This window comes from Prionailurus bengalensis, chromosome A2 (genome assembly GCF_016509475.1).
Source record: "Prionailurus bengalensis isolate Pbe53 chromosome A2, Fcat_Pben_1.1_paternal_pri, whole genome shotgun sequence".
In the NCBI taxonomy this organism is placed as follows: Eukaryota; Metazoa; Chordata; class Mammalia; order Carnivora; family Felidae; genus Prionailurus; species Prionailurus bengalensis.
The window spans coordinates 120838606-120855051 of record NC_057348.1 but is presented as its reverse complement, the minus strand read 5'-3'; the positions used below and the strand labels follow the sequence as shown (position 1 = coordinate 120855051).

At 48.6% G+C, this 16446-nt stretch overlaps 1 protein-coding gene across 2 annotated transcripts in view; it reads left to right on the top strand.

The window, feature by feature from the left end:
- Window positions 1-16446, top strand: part of SCRN1 (secernin 1) — a 65391-nt gene that overhangs the window by 41012 nt on the left and 7933 nt on the right. For both annotated transcript variants that reach the window (XM_043589176.1, XM_043589178.1), the window contains 3 exons: window positions 2178-2380; window positions 5558-5752; window positions 8462-8627. In XM_043589176.1, the coding sequence (XP_043445111.1) occupies window positions 2178-2380; window positions 5558-5752; window positions 8462-8627 (564 nt within the window). The remainder of the gene's footprint in view (window positions 1-2177; window positions 2381-5557; window positions 5753-8461; window positions 8628-16446) is intronic.

The following is a 16446-nucleotide window of genomic DNA, read 5'->3' as shown; positions in this document are numbered from 1 at the left end:
CGCTGCCGCCGCCATACGCAGAGGGCACTAAGGAACCTCCCGGAGCCAAGGTTCTTGGCTTGTGGGAGGGCAAGTGCGCGTACGGGCGCCTCAGTGTGGAATGCAGCGGGCAGAACGGCAGGAGAATGAGCTAGAAGCTGCAAAAGAGAAGTCACGGCTTCCAAAGGTGGTGTGCCCCTGGCTAGGTATTCCCACGCTCCTAGCAACTGTTTGCCTGGGCAGATTGGAGCCCTGTGAAGGCCCCGGGACAAGGCTTCTGCCTGGAATGCATGCATGAGGCAATGTGACCAGAGGCTGCTAGGCATCTGTGAAAGGAAGAAGGGGGCCCTCCTCGGGGCACAGCTCGGGCAGATCAGAGAGGTGCTCATATAGCATGCTTGTTTCCTCTGGATCCTCAAGAGCAGATGAGTGCTTGCTTTGTTGGTCCTCTTTGGAGAAGATGACACCCACCAACAGAAAAGTCTACTTAAGCCAACTGTCTCCTAAGTTTATTTTGTATCACTCTGCTAAGGTCTTAGGGTTCAGCTTTGCAAATCAGTGCCTTTTCACCAAGTCTTCCTAAATAAGCTAAAATTGAGAAATGCCCAATAAATGGATATATAATTATCTGACTACGAAGATAAGCCTGTCGCGAGAGCAAGTCTGTCGGGGCGCCTGGGTGGCTCAGTCAGTGAAGCGACCGACTCTTGATTTTGGCTCAGGTCAGGATGTCAGGGTTTCGCGAGTTTAAGCCCCACGTCGGGCTCTGCGCTGACGGCCTGGATTCTCCCTCACCCTCTGCCACTCCCCTGTTTGCATTCTCCCTGCCTCTCCCAAAATAAATACATAAACTTAAAAAAAAAAAAAAAAGAGAGAGAAATAAGTCTGTAGCATTATCTTTTCCTCTCCCTGGCAGGACAGTGGAGGTTCCTTCAGCAAGAATCAGGCTGGGTGAGTTTTAGAGACGATTGCTCGCATGATGAAAATTCCCACAGAGCTGGCTTATGCTGCCATCTTAGCGGGCACCGTCATCTCTGTTCTAAGGCGCTTGTGTTCCTGCCGCCAGAATTATGATTGGAAACAAGAGATGAGTCAGTGGACATTTACTGAGTACATTTCAAGTGCCATCCTCTTTCACATCAGCCCGAGAGGGGCGTAGTCCCGTTTTGACATTACAAATGAGAAAATCACGTTCCCGAAAGCTTATGTTACTTAAGGTCACACTGCCAGTGGGTGGCACACATAGAATTGGGAGCCAGGTCCCCGTATCTCTGAGCCATTGTTTTGCGGCCACAGCGTGCTGCCTCTCAGACCTACTGACCCCCTTGGTCCTGGACAGTTGTGTTTGTATTTTCACAGTCAGTATGTCGTACACCTGTCTTCATAGAGCCCAGGGATTAGGTACCTGTTTTATAGGTGACATAACGCGGAGTTCAGACATATTATGGGACTTGCCCGAGGTCACGCAGAGGGCCGTATCTGTGCCCTCTGTAGGGAGCCGATTATTTGGAAGGGCTGGGAGCAGACTGCTGTTTCATTTCAGAAGAAATAGGTACTTTTTGATAAGTGACGCTCTAAGCCACACCAGGAGAGGCAGGCTGATAGGTAGGAGGAGAGATACGCAGAAAAGGATAGATCACGTCCTACCAGGCACCCATTCCCTGTGAGATGACGGAGTAAAACCTATGTACCGAGGACAAGGGCTGGCAATGGAACCCTTTGTTACCAACCAAAATGCCTGGTGTAGAGTAACAGAGATCAAGGCTGCCCTGCGCACAGGTGTCCTTTTGCCCGGAGGCAGGAAGGAGAATAAGCCACAGAAAGGGGGTCTTGACACGGCTAGAGCTGAGCTGGCCGGCATCATGGGAGTCAGAGTCAGAAAAGAAACAGAGCGTTGGCTGAGCTGCCTTTCACGAGAGAGAAGCCACTGGGTTCCTGAGTCTTCTGTTTGTGTGTGTGGGGGGGGGGGGATGGGGGGGTGCCCAAAGACAGAAAACACCCCCACGATTTGGAACCGAATGCGTGAGAGACGCATTCTGAGCTCAAGTGCCGTGAATCTGCGGATCGGCCTGCATATTTCATACATTTACACGTGACGGCGTGCTTCATAACTCAGCTGCACCCCAGGCTTTGGTTACTGTGGTGAGAACCACAGCGTACGAAAGGACTGAGGGAGACTTCCGGTCTTCTTACTTCAGGCTTGGTTTGGAAAGAGGGACAACAGCCAAAGAAGCCTTGGATGTCATCGTCGCCTTGTTGGAGGAACACGGACAGGGTGGCAATTATTACGAAGATGCACACGCCTGCCACAGCTTCCAAAGCGCGTATCTGATTGTGGATCGCGAGGAAGCCTGGGTGCTGGAGACCGTGGGGAAGTACTGGGCTGCTGAGCAGATCACAGGTGAGCGGTGTGGACGGGCGGTGGGGGGGGTGGGCTTCGAGGGCAAGAGAGGCTCAGGCGGATGCTGCCTGGACTCGTAGGAGTCACTCTGGTGCGGCAGACCCCCTCTGTGCCGTATCTTCACTTCTGGGCTCTGCTTCTAGAAAGAACCTGGGCTGCAGAGGTGTCAACACTTGGGAGACACGCTCGTGACATTTCTTATTTTCCGCTTGCTTTCTGGGCAGGACCCGGCTGTGGCTACCGGCCGTTTCGTGACCCAAATGGTTACTCTGTGACTTGGCCAAAGGAATGGTGATTATCCCATTCCATTCAGTGAGTGAACCCCTACAACAGGGAGCTGCCCCTCATCACCCGTAGCCCTGTGGCTCCTCACACTTGGAATGTTCCTCGAAAAGAGGCGTTTGGATCTGTGTGAGGACCGTGGACTGCCTCTGGGACAAGCTCATTTCTCTGTGAGACAGTGTTTCTAGAAGAGCAGAGGCCTAGGGGATCCATTCGGAAGGATCTTGTGCCCACGCAGTTGTGGCTCTGTGCTCCCTGCAGCACTTTGTTCTGAGACAGTTCCGAGGAAGGAGATGTTAGAGGGGGTTGTGGTTGTCCTGTCTTACCACTTAGCAGCCTCATATTGGAGACAGGATGAGGTCCCAGCATGGGTTAAAGGGTTTCCGAGAGGATGAAGGAATTCTAGGAGAGAATCGGCCAGTGAAGCCCCCCTGACGCTCCTCAGGACTGGATGACAAGTACCTAGACGGTGTGCCGCCATTTCTCCCCTCCTGTGCCCACGGCACACGCGGCTAGTGGCTCGCCACCCTCTTCTCGGGTTGAACCTAAACTTGGGCTTCAGTTTCTCAACTGAATTTGTCAGGAAGTCTCTTCCAGTTCCTCAGAATTGATGATAGGGATGAAACCTGTTTTCCAGACCTACCTAAGGGGTGATTGGAACCAAAGCTGACCTGAGTTAGAAGCAGCAGATCTACTGCGATAGTTGAGAGTCAAGGTCTTCTGTGGCCTGAGTCAGTGCAGTGATGAGGGTTTCTGTGGACGAGGGGTGTGTTGGATGCTCTATGTGGCTGGCTTACGGCGCTTGCCTGGAGGAGGGTGGCTTCTTCGCATTCTCACAAGGGCACCGAATGGGCTGGTGGCACCCTTGCAACAGTCTCAGAGAGTTTCTTCACCCCCCTGTGCCCAGCATATACCTCCTGGTGCCTGTGCCCCATCCCTATGGCACTTACAGGACTGAGACAGCCGGTGTGGCTGCTGGATCACTGAGCCTGCTGCAGTGCAAGAACTTTAAACTTTTTTATCAAAAAAGTTCTAAGCTGAAGCCTTACTCTCCAGTGTTTCCGGCAGGAGGGCTAGTGGTCCATGCTGAAAAAGCAGTCATATATTGCTTTTAAATAGAACTTAAAACTTTTTGATCTAGACCTGCATTTCAGAAGCTCAGTTTCTCTTCAAGATACAGCTTAAAAAACCCATCTCCTCAAAATGCGTGCTTTCACGAAACATTGAAATAAAAGCTCAGCCATTCATTCCTTGGACTCATTGATCTCATGCCCTCTGATCCCAGCAGCAGTGTGATTGCAATAGGACTTGATGAAACTAGGCCCTGAATGCTAACATTCTTGGGCGCAAACATATATTATTTTTAATGTTTATTTCCGTACTTTTGAGAGAAAGAGAGAGAGAGACAGCGAGTTGCGGGGGTGGGGGGGGGGGCGGGCGGGGGGGGGGAGTGGAGAGAGGGAGAGAGAGAATCCCAAGCGGGCTCTGCACAGTCAGCACAGAGCCTGACTCAGAGCTTGATCATGAAGCGTGAGATCATGACCTGGGCCGAAATCAAGAGTCAGACGCTTAACCTACTGAGCCACCTGGGCGCCCCGAAAGCAAACATACATTATAAATCAGCCCTTTAGGAAAATAATATCTGTGGCATTGCTCACAGGATTTTTGTGGATAGCTTAGCATGAAGAATGCCAAAAGCCCCTTTTTAGGCCAAAGCTCCTTTTTATTTTTAATTTTTTTAAGTAGTTTTATTCTTGTGTTGTCCTCTGAAAAGATGAGCGGCAGAAGGCCAATGCCCATCAGCTAGGAATACTTATTTTGGAAGAACAAATCAGTGGAGCAGAACATACTGGAAGAACCCTGTCCAGCACTGACCTTGTCTCTAGAAACTGGTTTTTAGGCAGTAACGGCTTGCAGCTTGTGGTTTGATCTCTCTCTCTACTTCATTCTCCCAAGAATTTTTAAAAGATCAGCACGCTCTCTGGAAGCAGCAAGTACGGATGGCCTCTTTTGAGCTACAACTTATAACTTCTTAGTGTTCTAGACAGCATCTTGAAGAATGAAGTCATCCTCAGTGTATTTGCAGCTGAGGCTTTGGAAGAAGCCACAGGAAGCCTGCCAGCCGATAGGGGAGTTTCATCAAGCTGGAGTGCACTCAGCATTCATGCGCTCCCGACTCTAGACTCTTTTAGCTGCACTTATATTTTTATGAGAAAAAAATTCCCATAGAATTTCTGCACTCATATACACGTACACGCATGTACACACACACACACACACACACACACACTCATACTGATATCCTCAGAGACGTATATTCGCAGGTACATTCCATTCTTTTAAAACAATTCATTATCAGTGCCGCTGTGTTTTTCTAAATGTTGGGACCTGAAAAAAAAAAAAAGTTGAATGAAGAGGTGCCATCTTTGTATTTTCCAAAAGTGATGTTACTTGGGCAGAGGGTGGAGGCGTAAAGTGTTCCTTCAAGTGGAGGAAGCCTAAATTGGGGAAGAAGCAGGGCTATAGTTGTGATGCTCATAAGTCTTGTAAGTCGCGTCATGTCTCTTTCAAGAAACCTTTCATTTTTCCTATGGTTAATAGATGCCTGGGGTTTATTTAGCCCTAATGAGAGCTGCACAGGTTTCCTTCTGAGTGTGAGCTTTAGATCCAGCGACCATTGCTCCTTTAAAATGTGGTAGTGCCCGGTCAGGACTGGTCAAACCTTCTGGGAGGTCTTCTTACGAGAGGACCAAGGATTGTGTTTCTCTCTTCGAAAATAGTCATTTCCTCTCTCTAAAGTCAAATTGCAGAGAAGGGATTCGCTGTAAATTTCCATTTCTTGATTAAGTCCTTCTAAGTATCTTTCCAGCTAACCGGACTTTGCACTCTCTACAGAGGGAGTGAAGTGTATTTGCAATCAGCTTTCGCTCACCACTAAGATAGACGCGCAGCATCCTGAGCTCAGGAGTTATGCTCAGAGTCAAGGCTGGTGGACGGGAGAGGACGAGTTCAATTTTTCCGAAGTTTTTTCTCCAGCTGATGACCACCTAGACTGCTGTGCAGGCAAAGACAGCTTAGAAAAGAAAGAAGGTGAGTTAGTATATCCCTTATGATTCTCCCTCTCATACCTGTTGTCTTGCAGCTGTGTTTCAGAGAACTTGTCTGAACTTCGGGGGGTGAGCAAGGAGGTGGAAATGAGAACGGACCTTGTACATAGAGACGAACTTGTGTTGATGTCCCTGATGTGCAGGCAGGATGATGTATATCTATTGTTACAGGACGCTTCCTCATCCACGAGGTTTTTCCTCCTTCTGATTCAAGTCATTGTACTTGTCTTCGTGACAACTTACTGTAGCCCTTCCTTCTACCTCAGCGTTTGTGTATTTCACTCATTGCCTTGTCTTCCTGTATTTTCCTTTCTCAGTGGCCTGCTGAGCCTGGAGGGCAGGACGCTATCTTTCACTCATACTGGGATCCCCTCGTGGTGTCCATTATAGTCTTTTGCTCCGTGAACATTTGTTGACTTGGAACTGTTGTTCTGAATTCTCTTCCCGAACCCTCTATCTCGCACCTAGCTGTTGACTTAATCAGAATCCATGTTGAGGCAAACGTGGTGACTGGATAGCTTATTACTTCTGTGCCCGAGCGGAAACCCTTCCAAGTAAACCACTGAGGCCACATTTTATAGTTGCCAGTGACACATGCGTTTTGTAAGTTAGACCTGTGATCATTTAGAACAGGGGTCAACAGACTGGGACCTGCTGGCAATCCCCTATTTTGCAAATAAAATTTTACTGGAACACAGCCGTGCGCATTTATCTAGGTGCTGGTTATGACTGCTTCCATGCCATATTGGCACAGTTGCAGAGTTGCGACAGGTAGGTTACAGCAAGGTGGTGGGGCCCATAAGCCTGAAATATTTACTGTCTGGTTCTTTAAGAAAAAGTTTGCCGATGCTTAACGTAGAAGAACACGTCACAACTTTGGCTGTAGAACTTAATGTATTAAGGGTAGGAAGGTAGGACAGTGATCCATTTTAAAATGGGAACTTCATGGGGCGCCTGGGTGGCTCAGTCGGTTAAGCGTCCGACTTCAGCTCAGGTCATGATCTTGAGGTCCATGAGTTCGAGCCCCACGTCGGGCTCTGGGCTGATGGCTCAGAGCCTGGAGCCTGCTTCCGATTCTGTGTCTCCCTCTCTCTCTGCCCCTCCCCCATTCATGCTCTGTCTCTCTCTGTCTCAAAAATAAATAAACGTTAAAAAATAAAATAAAATGGGAACTTCAAAAAAAAAAAACTCCAAAAGTTAACAAAAAAACAAACCCAGCTTGATAAAAGTATATAATACCATGTATGAAGCAGTCTTGCCAGAACATCAAATCTAAATCTGATGAAGCCTCTGGACCTAGCTACGGGTTTACAGGAAATGCAGAGGATGGGAGGACATACTAAGTAACACCAGGGGCTGCTGTCTGCAAAGTGCAGACTGTGGGAAACTCTATAGGAGAAATGGCCCCACAAATAAAATGCAAGGGGATAGGGGCTCCTGGGTGGCTCAGTCGGTTGAGCTTCTGACTTCGGCTCAGGTCATGATCTCGTGGTCTGTGAGTTCAAGCCCCGCGTCGGGCTCTGTGCTGACAGCTCAGAGCCTGGAGCCTGTTTCGGATTCTGTGTGTGTCTCTCTCTCTCTGCCCCTCCCCTGCTCATGCTCTGTCTCTCTCTGTCTCAGAAATAAATAAAACATTAAAAAAAAAAAATTTAAAAAAAATGCAAGGGGATAAAGTGAGAGGCAGAGATTAAAAAAGATTTCAGCTGTTATCAACCAACTGGGTCCTGATTTAAATCAATAAACTCATTCGTAAGACAATGAAAAATGTTTAACACCGGGTAGTTGAAGAAATCAAGGCTTTATTAATCCTTTTAGGTATGGCATATTACAATTGGAAATGTACAAAGAGAACGTGAGTTGTGTTAGTGAAGTTTAAGGCACCTCTTCTTTGTGTGACGCTTTGATTCCATCTCTGTGAACATAGACGGAAAGAATAGTGTTTTAACGAATCATGATCAGAGGGAGAAAACGTAAAACCGGGGTCCTTTGTAGCCAAGGAGTTGTTTACGCATTTATCTAAAGTCAGAGCCGGTACTCAAAATGGCTGTGAATGTTCTGCATGTTTCTGTGTCTCTTTCCCACTGCAGAGAGGTCATTCTCCACATACAGTGCTGACTGTAGCCAGCAAGTGTGTATGAGAGAACTTGCTTAGTGGATTGTGCATAGATCGCACATACTTTCCTATGGATATCGTTCTGTTGCATACTGTACTAGTTGAGAAATTGCTAAGTGCTACTTAGCACAAAGAGACTCCAAAATAATATGGCTTCAAGAAAATGGAAGCTTATTTTTCTCCCGTGTTATGGTCTAGATGTATATGGCCAGTCCAGGGCTGGTGGGTTACCCGGCACCAGAGGACAGCCACACGCGACGTTTGACTTCCACCTGTGGTCCGACTTGCGGGCATGTCCTGGGCAGCAGAAAGAGGGGCAAACAAAGTGAAGGGCGAACCGTCCCTTGTATGGAGGTGACGAGGAAGTTGCACGTAGCATTTCTTCTCCCACTGGTCAGGATTTATCATGTGACCCCGCCCGAGCCACAAGGGAAGCTGGGAAATATAGTCTGTAGCTGGGCAGTTATAGTCCAGGGTACTGTAACTAAGAAGAAAAGGAAAAAATGGATTTTGGTTAACAACTTGCCGCTATTAAAGCTTCTCTCTCTCTCTTTTTCTCTTTTTTTTTTTTCTTTACAGAAAGCATCACTGTGCAGACTATGATTGACATCTTACGGGACAAAGCCAGTGGAGTCTGTATAGATTCCGAGTCCTTCCTCACCACAGCCAGTGTAGTGTCTGTTCTGCCTCAGAATAGAAGCTCACCGTGCATTCACTACTTCACTGGGACCCCAGATCCTTCCAGGTTTGTTTGAGACACAGTCGTGCTGGCAGGAAGTATGTGCTCCTCGAAAGCTCATCCAATGCGCCCGCGCTGCGTCCCTGTACCTCTCTTTTCTATAGCCGAGTCGCATTTTTCAGTTGACCCCAACGTGGCCAATGCAGCACAAAGAGCTTTGACAAAGGGGAGTTCTTGGCTGGAGTCATATCATTTTTATGACATCCGTGAAATCAAATTGGTTTAAATTCAACCGATATTTATTGAGTTGATATCATGGGCCAGGCGTTGTGCAAACATGCATGAGGGATGCAAACATACATAACACACAGTGAGACAGATGCAGGAATGCCCAAGATTGATCAAAACAATCAGTTCCTGTAAGTTAGAGGACAAAATAGCCCAGAGGCAATGCAGATTGAGGCAACGTCAAGGGCACTGACCACTTTCTTCCTTTCTTTCTTTCTTTCTTTCTTTCTTTCTTTTAATGTTTTATTTATTTCTGAGACAGAGAGAGACAGAGCATGAGCAGGGGAGGGGCAGAGAGAGAGGGAGACACAGAATCCAAAGCAGGCTCCAGGCTCCGAGCTGTCAGCACAGAGCCCGACGCGGGGCTCGAACTCATGAACTGCGAGGTCATGACCTGAGCCAAAGTCGGACGCTTAACCGACTGAGCCACCAGGCACCTCCGGGCACTGACCACTTTGTAAGACATTGTGTTTTAGGGAGTTGCTTTCTGCCTACGTTCAGCAAAGGCATTGTACTGCCCAGTGTTTAAGAACACAGCCTCTAGAATCACCTGTCAGGATTTTGAGTTCCATCTCTCTCACTGAGTGGCTGGTAAGTTACTTAACCTCTGTAAGCTTCAGTATGCTGTACAGACCGGGGGTCCTGGGGATAATGTCAGCTCCTACTTCGTATGCTTGTTGGGAGGATTAAATGAGATAATCCAAGTAAATAGACAGTAGGCTTAACTTTTCTTTTATTAAGACTATCTCTGATTTGCCAGGCAGACAGCAGCCCCACTCCCTGGTAACGTTCGGTCATATACGCTGCAAGTCATGGCCTCAGTGGCTTAGACACAGCTTTCCAGTGGTTTCTAATTCAGTTCATTATCAGAAGCACTTGGGGGAGTTTTTGAAAAATACAGGTGCCTTGACCCAAACCTGTTGTATCAGAATCTTTAAGGTGGGCTTACGAATGTGTCAGGTTAAGACTGACCCTCAGCCTGGAAAACCATGAAGATGCCCTATTCTGATAGTTTCGGTGGTATTTTTTAGGGGTTCTCTTGGCTGAAAACACTCATCATTGTTTGTATATCGGGTGTCAGATCTTTGACTGCTATCAGGAAATCTGCAGCTGTTCAATTTCATTCCCTTTTCAGCTAAACATATTTATTCTCCTCTTACTGTTTCAGGAATAGAAGACAATGATGGTGTCTAGCTAGGGATGGTTTCTTAGATGACTCAGGAAAAGCCGAGTACCTCTCTTGACCTGTCGGACTTAACTTTTAAACTACTGCCAATATCAGTAGATCCTTTTAGCGGGACCTGACTATTAAATTCAGTATAAGCTATTCCTAGTTTTTCGTCCACTCACGTATTCATTCAACAAGCATGTATGAAGCACCTACTGTATACCAGATATCATGCTTATTGGGTATTGGGGATGAAGTGTATGCAAGGTAACAGGTGGCTTGGAGGAGATGATGAAGGAGCACGCTTCACTGAGGAAGGATCTCTTGAGCGCCGGGCATTGTGGGAAGAGGAAGAGTTTGTTAGGAATGAAAAGCAGGAATGACATTTTGGGTAGAGAGACAGCATGGACACATGCAGAGAGCCATGAAACGGTACCCTGTTGTAGATTATGTTTCCATCTCTCCTCTCCCCGCCACCCCCACCCCCCACTCCTCCAGTAAACAAGCCTGGCCACCCTCTCATGGCCTCCCACAGTGAACCTCCTCTCCATGGTATTCCAGTCGACCTCCCGGGGTGCGCTCCTGGTTGACCCCGGCTGCTTCCTTTTGACCTTATCTCGAAGCTCTGGATGCTTGGTCTCATGGATGGCCCTGCTCCCGCCCTCTTGTCCGTCCACCAGCTCTGGGGCGCGTCCTTCCTCTCCCTGTTGTCTGGACCTCCCTTCATGGACTCCGACTTAGCTTGCCCCGAACGCTGGTGGCTCAGCTGCCTCTTGGGAGCGCTCTGTGCCGCACCACAGGGGTACACGTGGGCACTTAGAGCCCTTCTGTAGAGTGACTAGAATGCCCTGCCGTGTTCTTTAGCGGGCAGGAGCCTTTGAAGGAGTGGGTTGAGCTGAGGAAGGCCTGAAGTACCTGCCTTGCTCCTCACGTCTCAGGCAGCGGCCCCCGCTGTGCTTAGAAGACAGGGCTGTGTGAGGCCAGAACACTAACACAAAGGAATGCCATTTCCTAGACTGAAGTGCATGGCCCAGTACGGTTCTAAAAATGGGCTGGGAAATAGCCTGCTTATATTTAATCTGGAAGATTTCAAGTAATTTTAAAAGAAAGTTATTCATGGTTAAATTAATTGAAAAGACCTTAAAGAAGATTAGGGCATTCATTTTTTATCTTTCAGGGCTAAGGGAGCTGCGTTTCCTACTGTGACTGTTCGAACTGTCACAGAAGCTTTTCTCCTATTCACCATTTCAGTGTTTCTCTGTAATTGGGCATGTTTAACATTTTCTATTTTGTCAGCAGGAAGCATAATTACCTCCTCTTGGGTTTTTAGGTAGTAAATGGGGGAAATTTTAGCTGGCTTCTGCTGACGCTGGAAACAGTAGAGAGATGTTTTCAGGAAATCATTTCAAAGCAGGGGGCTCGCGAAAGATTATGATTTAAGAGCGGGACTGTGTTCTTTATCCCTCCCAATTAATGTTCGGAACCAAAGGACACCATCTGACTGTCGCTCTGTCTGCTTTGACACGTCTCTGCCCTTTGCTCGGTGGACTCATTACAGATCCTTCTCTGGAAATAACTTGTTCTCGCGCTCTCTTTTCCTCTTTCTCCGCCCCTTCCAGGATGGACCGGGTTCTGTGCAAGTTTGAGGGCTGGATGGAGGTGCAAAAGTCAGAGTTTGAGAGCTAAAGAGGGAGATGCAAAAGACCTTTAATTAATTTTATTGAGGAGGCAGATTCTGTCCCATTAATATTCCGTTGAGTCAGCTGGTGCCTCAGTTATCCACGTGGTGACAGCGACTGACTTCAGTGCTCTGGTTCTGACCTTTGGAAGCCATTTCCTTCGTGGAAGCTGGCACTTGCCAAAGCCTCACTGATGTGAAGAATTGGAGAGGGAAAGGGGAGAGAGGGACCTTAGCACATTGAGACTGTGAAGTTCGGGGTCCTGGAGCCCGTGAGAGCCGAGCAGGTGCGTCTCTTCCCAACCCTGTGTTCAGTGACGTCACACTGGTAACGTGACACGGGTCACAGTGGGCACATTCACACCACAGAAGCCGGCAGACGCCATGGATCGGGGCTTACTTTTTCAGATACGGTTGCCAAACCGGCACATCGCCAAGAGGCCCCCACATCTGAGAAAGCCCACAGAAAGCCCACTCGGGGTACAGGATGGAGAAACCAAGAGGGGGAAAAAATTAAAAAACTTTTCCATTTTAAATATTAGAAGGCTGTGTCCCAACCCATTTCTCTCATCGTATGAGGCTGTGGACTTCGGCCCAGGAAACCGAAAATAGGGAAGAAATTCTAGGAAAAGGGACGTTGGGCCTAATTTAACTAGCGGCCAATAGCTGGGGAGTTGCAGGGGACCTGGTGTGTGTGTGTGTGTGTGTGTGTGTGTGTGTGTGTTTGCTTCTCTTCTCCCAGTGTGCTAAGTTTGAGAGGCGAAGCTGAGTCAACTGAGACTTTCTCATCTGGTTAATTCAAATGTAGTGACGAGCGGCCTGTCTGTTGGTGGAGATAACACTTGACAAACGTTAGACGTGGCCGCATAGGTAAATACGATCCCTGGTGCTGTTCAGGGAACAACCAGCAGAGACGTACCCAGAGGTGAGGGCCCCGTGTGAAATAGCACCCCCGTCAATTTCACTCTGAATGCGTACAGCACCAGATTCCTCCTCTCTCCTGCCCTTTGACCTCACAACCTTCCAGAGCATCTGGATCCAGCCCGAAGCTCATCCCATGCCCCAAATGTACGAGTTCTCTTTCCCTTTAAAATAGAAAGGCCCTTCGCTGATAGGTCCTGCCCTCAGCCAGATGCGGCTGAGATCGTGTGATTAAAGTGACCGACAGTAAAGCTGGAGCGACCCATTCAAGAGACACCTGCAATTGAGAGAAAACTGGTTATTGTGGGTTATTTTGAGCCTGGTTGAACGTTTAGCAGATTCACCCACGCAGGAGCCTTTTGCTGCCCCGCTCTGTGCCAAACTCCCCTCAGTGGATCTGGGGGACTCCAGGGCACGGGATAAGCCTGGCTGAGTGGCTTGGGGAGTTTCTGCACCTTCCTAAGGATAGAGCCATATTTGAGGTCAGAAGTGCCGGCTGGCCACTGATGATAAAATCCCAAAGCACCAAAAGGCTTTTATTTTTCTGCACAGTGTGTATGAAGAACCAACAGAAGGTTAATATAATGGTGTGAGGTCGTGGGCGGAAAACTGACCTCAGTTTAGAAGACCTGAATTTAGTTCTCCATCTGCCACTTACTAGGAATATGCCTTTGGACCCAACACTTAGCTGCCGTGAGCCTCAGTCTTCTCATCTGTAAAATGGGATGGAAATGTTTTCCCTGCCTTGTTCATTGCTGTATCCCTAGTACCTAGAGTGGTAACGGGTACTCAATCATTACTCAACACGTATTTGCGTGTTGAATGGATAGAATAGAAAAGTGAATGAATAGAAAAATAGGGGTGCTAGGAGAACTGAATGCAAGCGCTTTGAAAGTTATGACACGCTATAAAACGTCAGGGGTTTCCATGGTAATTATGCTTTCTTGCCAAATGAGAAAACAAATGACAGGGAAACATTTTTTACCCTGGGTCGGCGCGTGCGTCACAAAATTCTGGAAGACAAAAGGGACAGATGAGGCCAGGACGCCTCCCAGGGAGCTGGTCTCTGGGCTCGAAGGCTAAGATTCTGCAGACTTCCGAGACAGAGCGTGGGAGACCACGCTCTGGTCCCTGTCATCAGACTGTGCCTTAGATTTGTCTCAGGGAGAGCTGAGGGTCGTGGTCATATGGTTTCCTTTATGTTGCTCATGGCTTCCTTTGTTTAATTGTCCCTCCTGACGGTGGATTGTCTCTGTAGAGTCACTCAGCCGGCCTTAAACCTCCTCATTAACCAGCTGATGGGAGACGCTTTGCCGCTGGAAGCACTTTCCCCTTTTGGGCCTGTTATCCTGTGTTCGTGTCACGGCACACAATGCAGGGGCCGAGTGACCCAGGGTGAATTCTGGGTTAGGAGGCTTCTTTGAACCGGCTTTCTGGAGCCCTCTCAGGTATGCCTCACATCAGGGCCATCCCTGGGACACTCTGGGAGGGTTCCACAAGTGTGACAAAGTGTGCCCTGTCCTGTCCCGGTGGCCTGGGAGGGGTGTGCCTTGTGACTCAGATGACAGTTTCAGCTTTGCCGCTGGCTGGATATGTGACCTTGGTCAAGTCATTTAATGTCCGGGTCGTTACTTAGCATACATTTGATGAAGTGGCATTTAAGAAGCTACCATCTGGGCTTAAAAAAAAAAAAGTTTATTTATTTTTGAGAGAGAGAGAGAGTAAATAGAGAAGGGGAAGAGAGAGAGAGACGGAGAGAGAAAGAATCTCAAGCAAGCGCCGAACCACCAGTACAGAGCCCGATGCAGGGCTCAAACTCACGAACTGTAAAACATGACCTGGAACGAAGTTGCACGCTTAACCCCCTGAGCCACCCAGGCACCCCCCTCGATCTGAACTTTAAGTGTGGGAAAATGTCAGAAATTCTCCTCACCTATTTGTATTGTTCGTGTGATTTTTTATAAGGCTTGGCGAGAAATCACAAGGTTTGGGAACCACTGAGTTACCCACATTCTGCTTTTTTTGGATACATAGGCACCAATAAACCCTGAATTATAATTCCCACATTCAGGTTTAAATAATTATTAGTGTTATTGCAATTCGTTATCAACAGTAGTTTTTATTTATTCAGTCTCAAAAACTCTCCCTTTAACCACTTGACAAATCTATGCTTCATGTTTGTAGCAGTTGAGGGTGCTGACTTCCTTACAGACTTTGGGGGAAAAATCCTTGGAGAGCTTTGGCTGCATTAGACTATTATGAGAATCCCATCGTATTTATTATTTATTTTGAGAAAGAAAACTGATAGATGGGATAACTAGTAAACATACGGTACTTTCTTGCTTTAGAAAAGCCACTGGGCACCTTTATTGAGGTGGAGTGGGTTGGCAATTCCATCAACTGGAATGTTCTGATTTTTACTACCCTGTTATCCTATGTATTGGATGCAAAAGACCATGACTGTGCTTAGCATGAACTTCTTGTTTTTAATGTTTATTTTTGAGAGAGAGAGAGAGCGCAGGGGAGGGCCAGAGAGAGAGAGAGGTGGACAGAGGATCCGAGAGAGAGAGAGAGAGAGAGAGAGAGAGAGAGCGCAGGGGAGGGGCAGAGAGAGAGAGAAATGGACAGAGGATCTGAAGCAGGCTCTGTGTTGACAGCAACGAGCCCAATGCGGGGCTCGAACTCACGAACCGTAAGATCGTGACCTGAGCCAAAGTCAGACGCTCAACCGACTGAGCCACCCAAGCGCCCCAGCATGAACGTCTTGAAGTCAGAGTCACAGGTTCATGAACTGCATGACATACAAATAGAAATTTGTAGGTTTGGAACCTGGAAGGGAACTTCGAGATCATTTTAGTCCCAGTCAGAGACAGGGAGCACGAGTGTCCCCACAGCTGGTCAGAGTAGAGAGGGGTCGCATACCCTCATTCTGAGGCCCAGCCCAGTGCCCTGAGTCAGGCAGATCTGGGATCCGTGCTCAGCCCGACGAGTGATACCAGACTGTGCCCCTCCTGGCCCCCCAGAACCGTGGTTCTCGCCCACGGGGCCACCGTGTCAGAATGGTCCTGAGATGTAAAGTAACGCCCTCCCAGTGACTGAGCCTGGCCACCTCATTGCCCAGCGTAAGCCTGCAGAGGTCACGACTCTGACCCTTTCTGGCCACGGCACAGACCCTGCGGCCCAGAGGACGTGAACTGTGCGGGCTTGGGGCTGCACAGCAGGAGCCTCAGAGCCAGGGTCCCACAGAAGGGTCTCTGCGCCGGGCCAGGAGGCTGCAGATTAACGTCTGCTGGCAGGCGGCACGATGGGCACCGACTTTTCAGGAACCCCTTGTGCTGTCGGGTCCTGAAGGATGGGATGCTTGCCTCCTGTGAGGCCGCTGTGTTGTAAGAGACCAGAAGGCCCCAGAAGCCATGTCTGTGCCGGACTCTTTGCTCCCCCCTGTTTTCCTCCCGCTTCCCCACCCTTCCCCGTCTGTTACCCTTTTCCTGGGACCCCTCACCCTGCAGCCCTTTTGCAGAATCAAACTGAATGACTAATTGGATAATGCAGCATTGTATTGAGCATTCAGTAGAAGGGCCAACGACCCATGGATGTTCAAGAGGCTGTAGGAGGTGGCACTTCGTGGTCCCTCTATGAAAGGCAGCCCCCCCCCCCATGTCCTGGGGAGGGAGGGTCCATGAACAGGGTACCTGGCGCCCATCCTTAACCAGGCCCACCCCACTTCCCCAGCTTGGAGTATGAAGGTCTCGCTGCTTGTAATAATCAAATCAACTTAGCCTGAGCCCGGTCTTGCAGAGTGAGTTCGGTGTCTTGACTCTCTTGAGCCC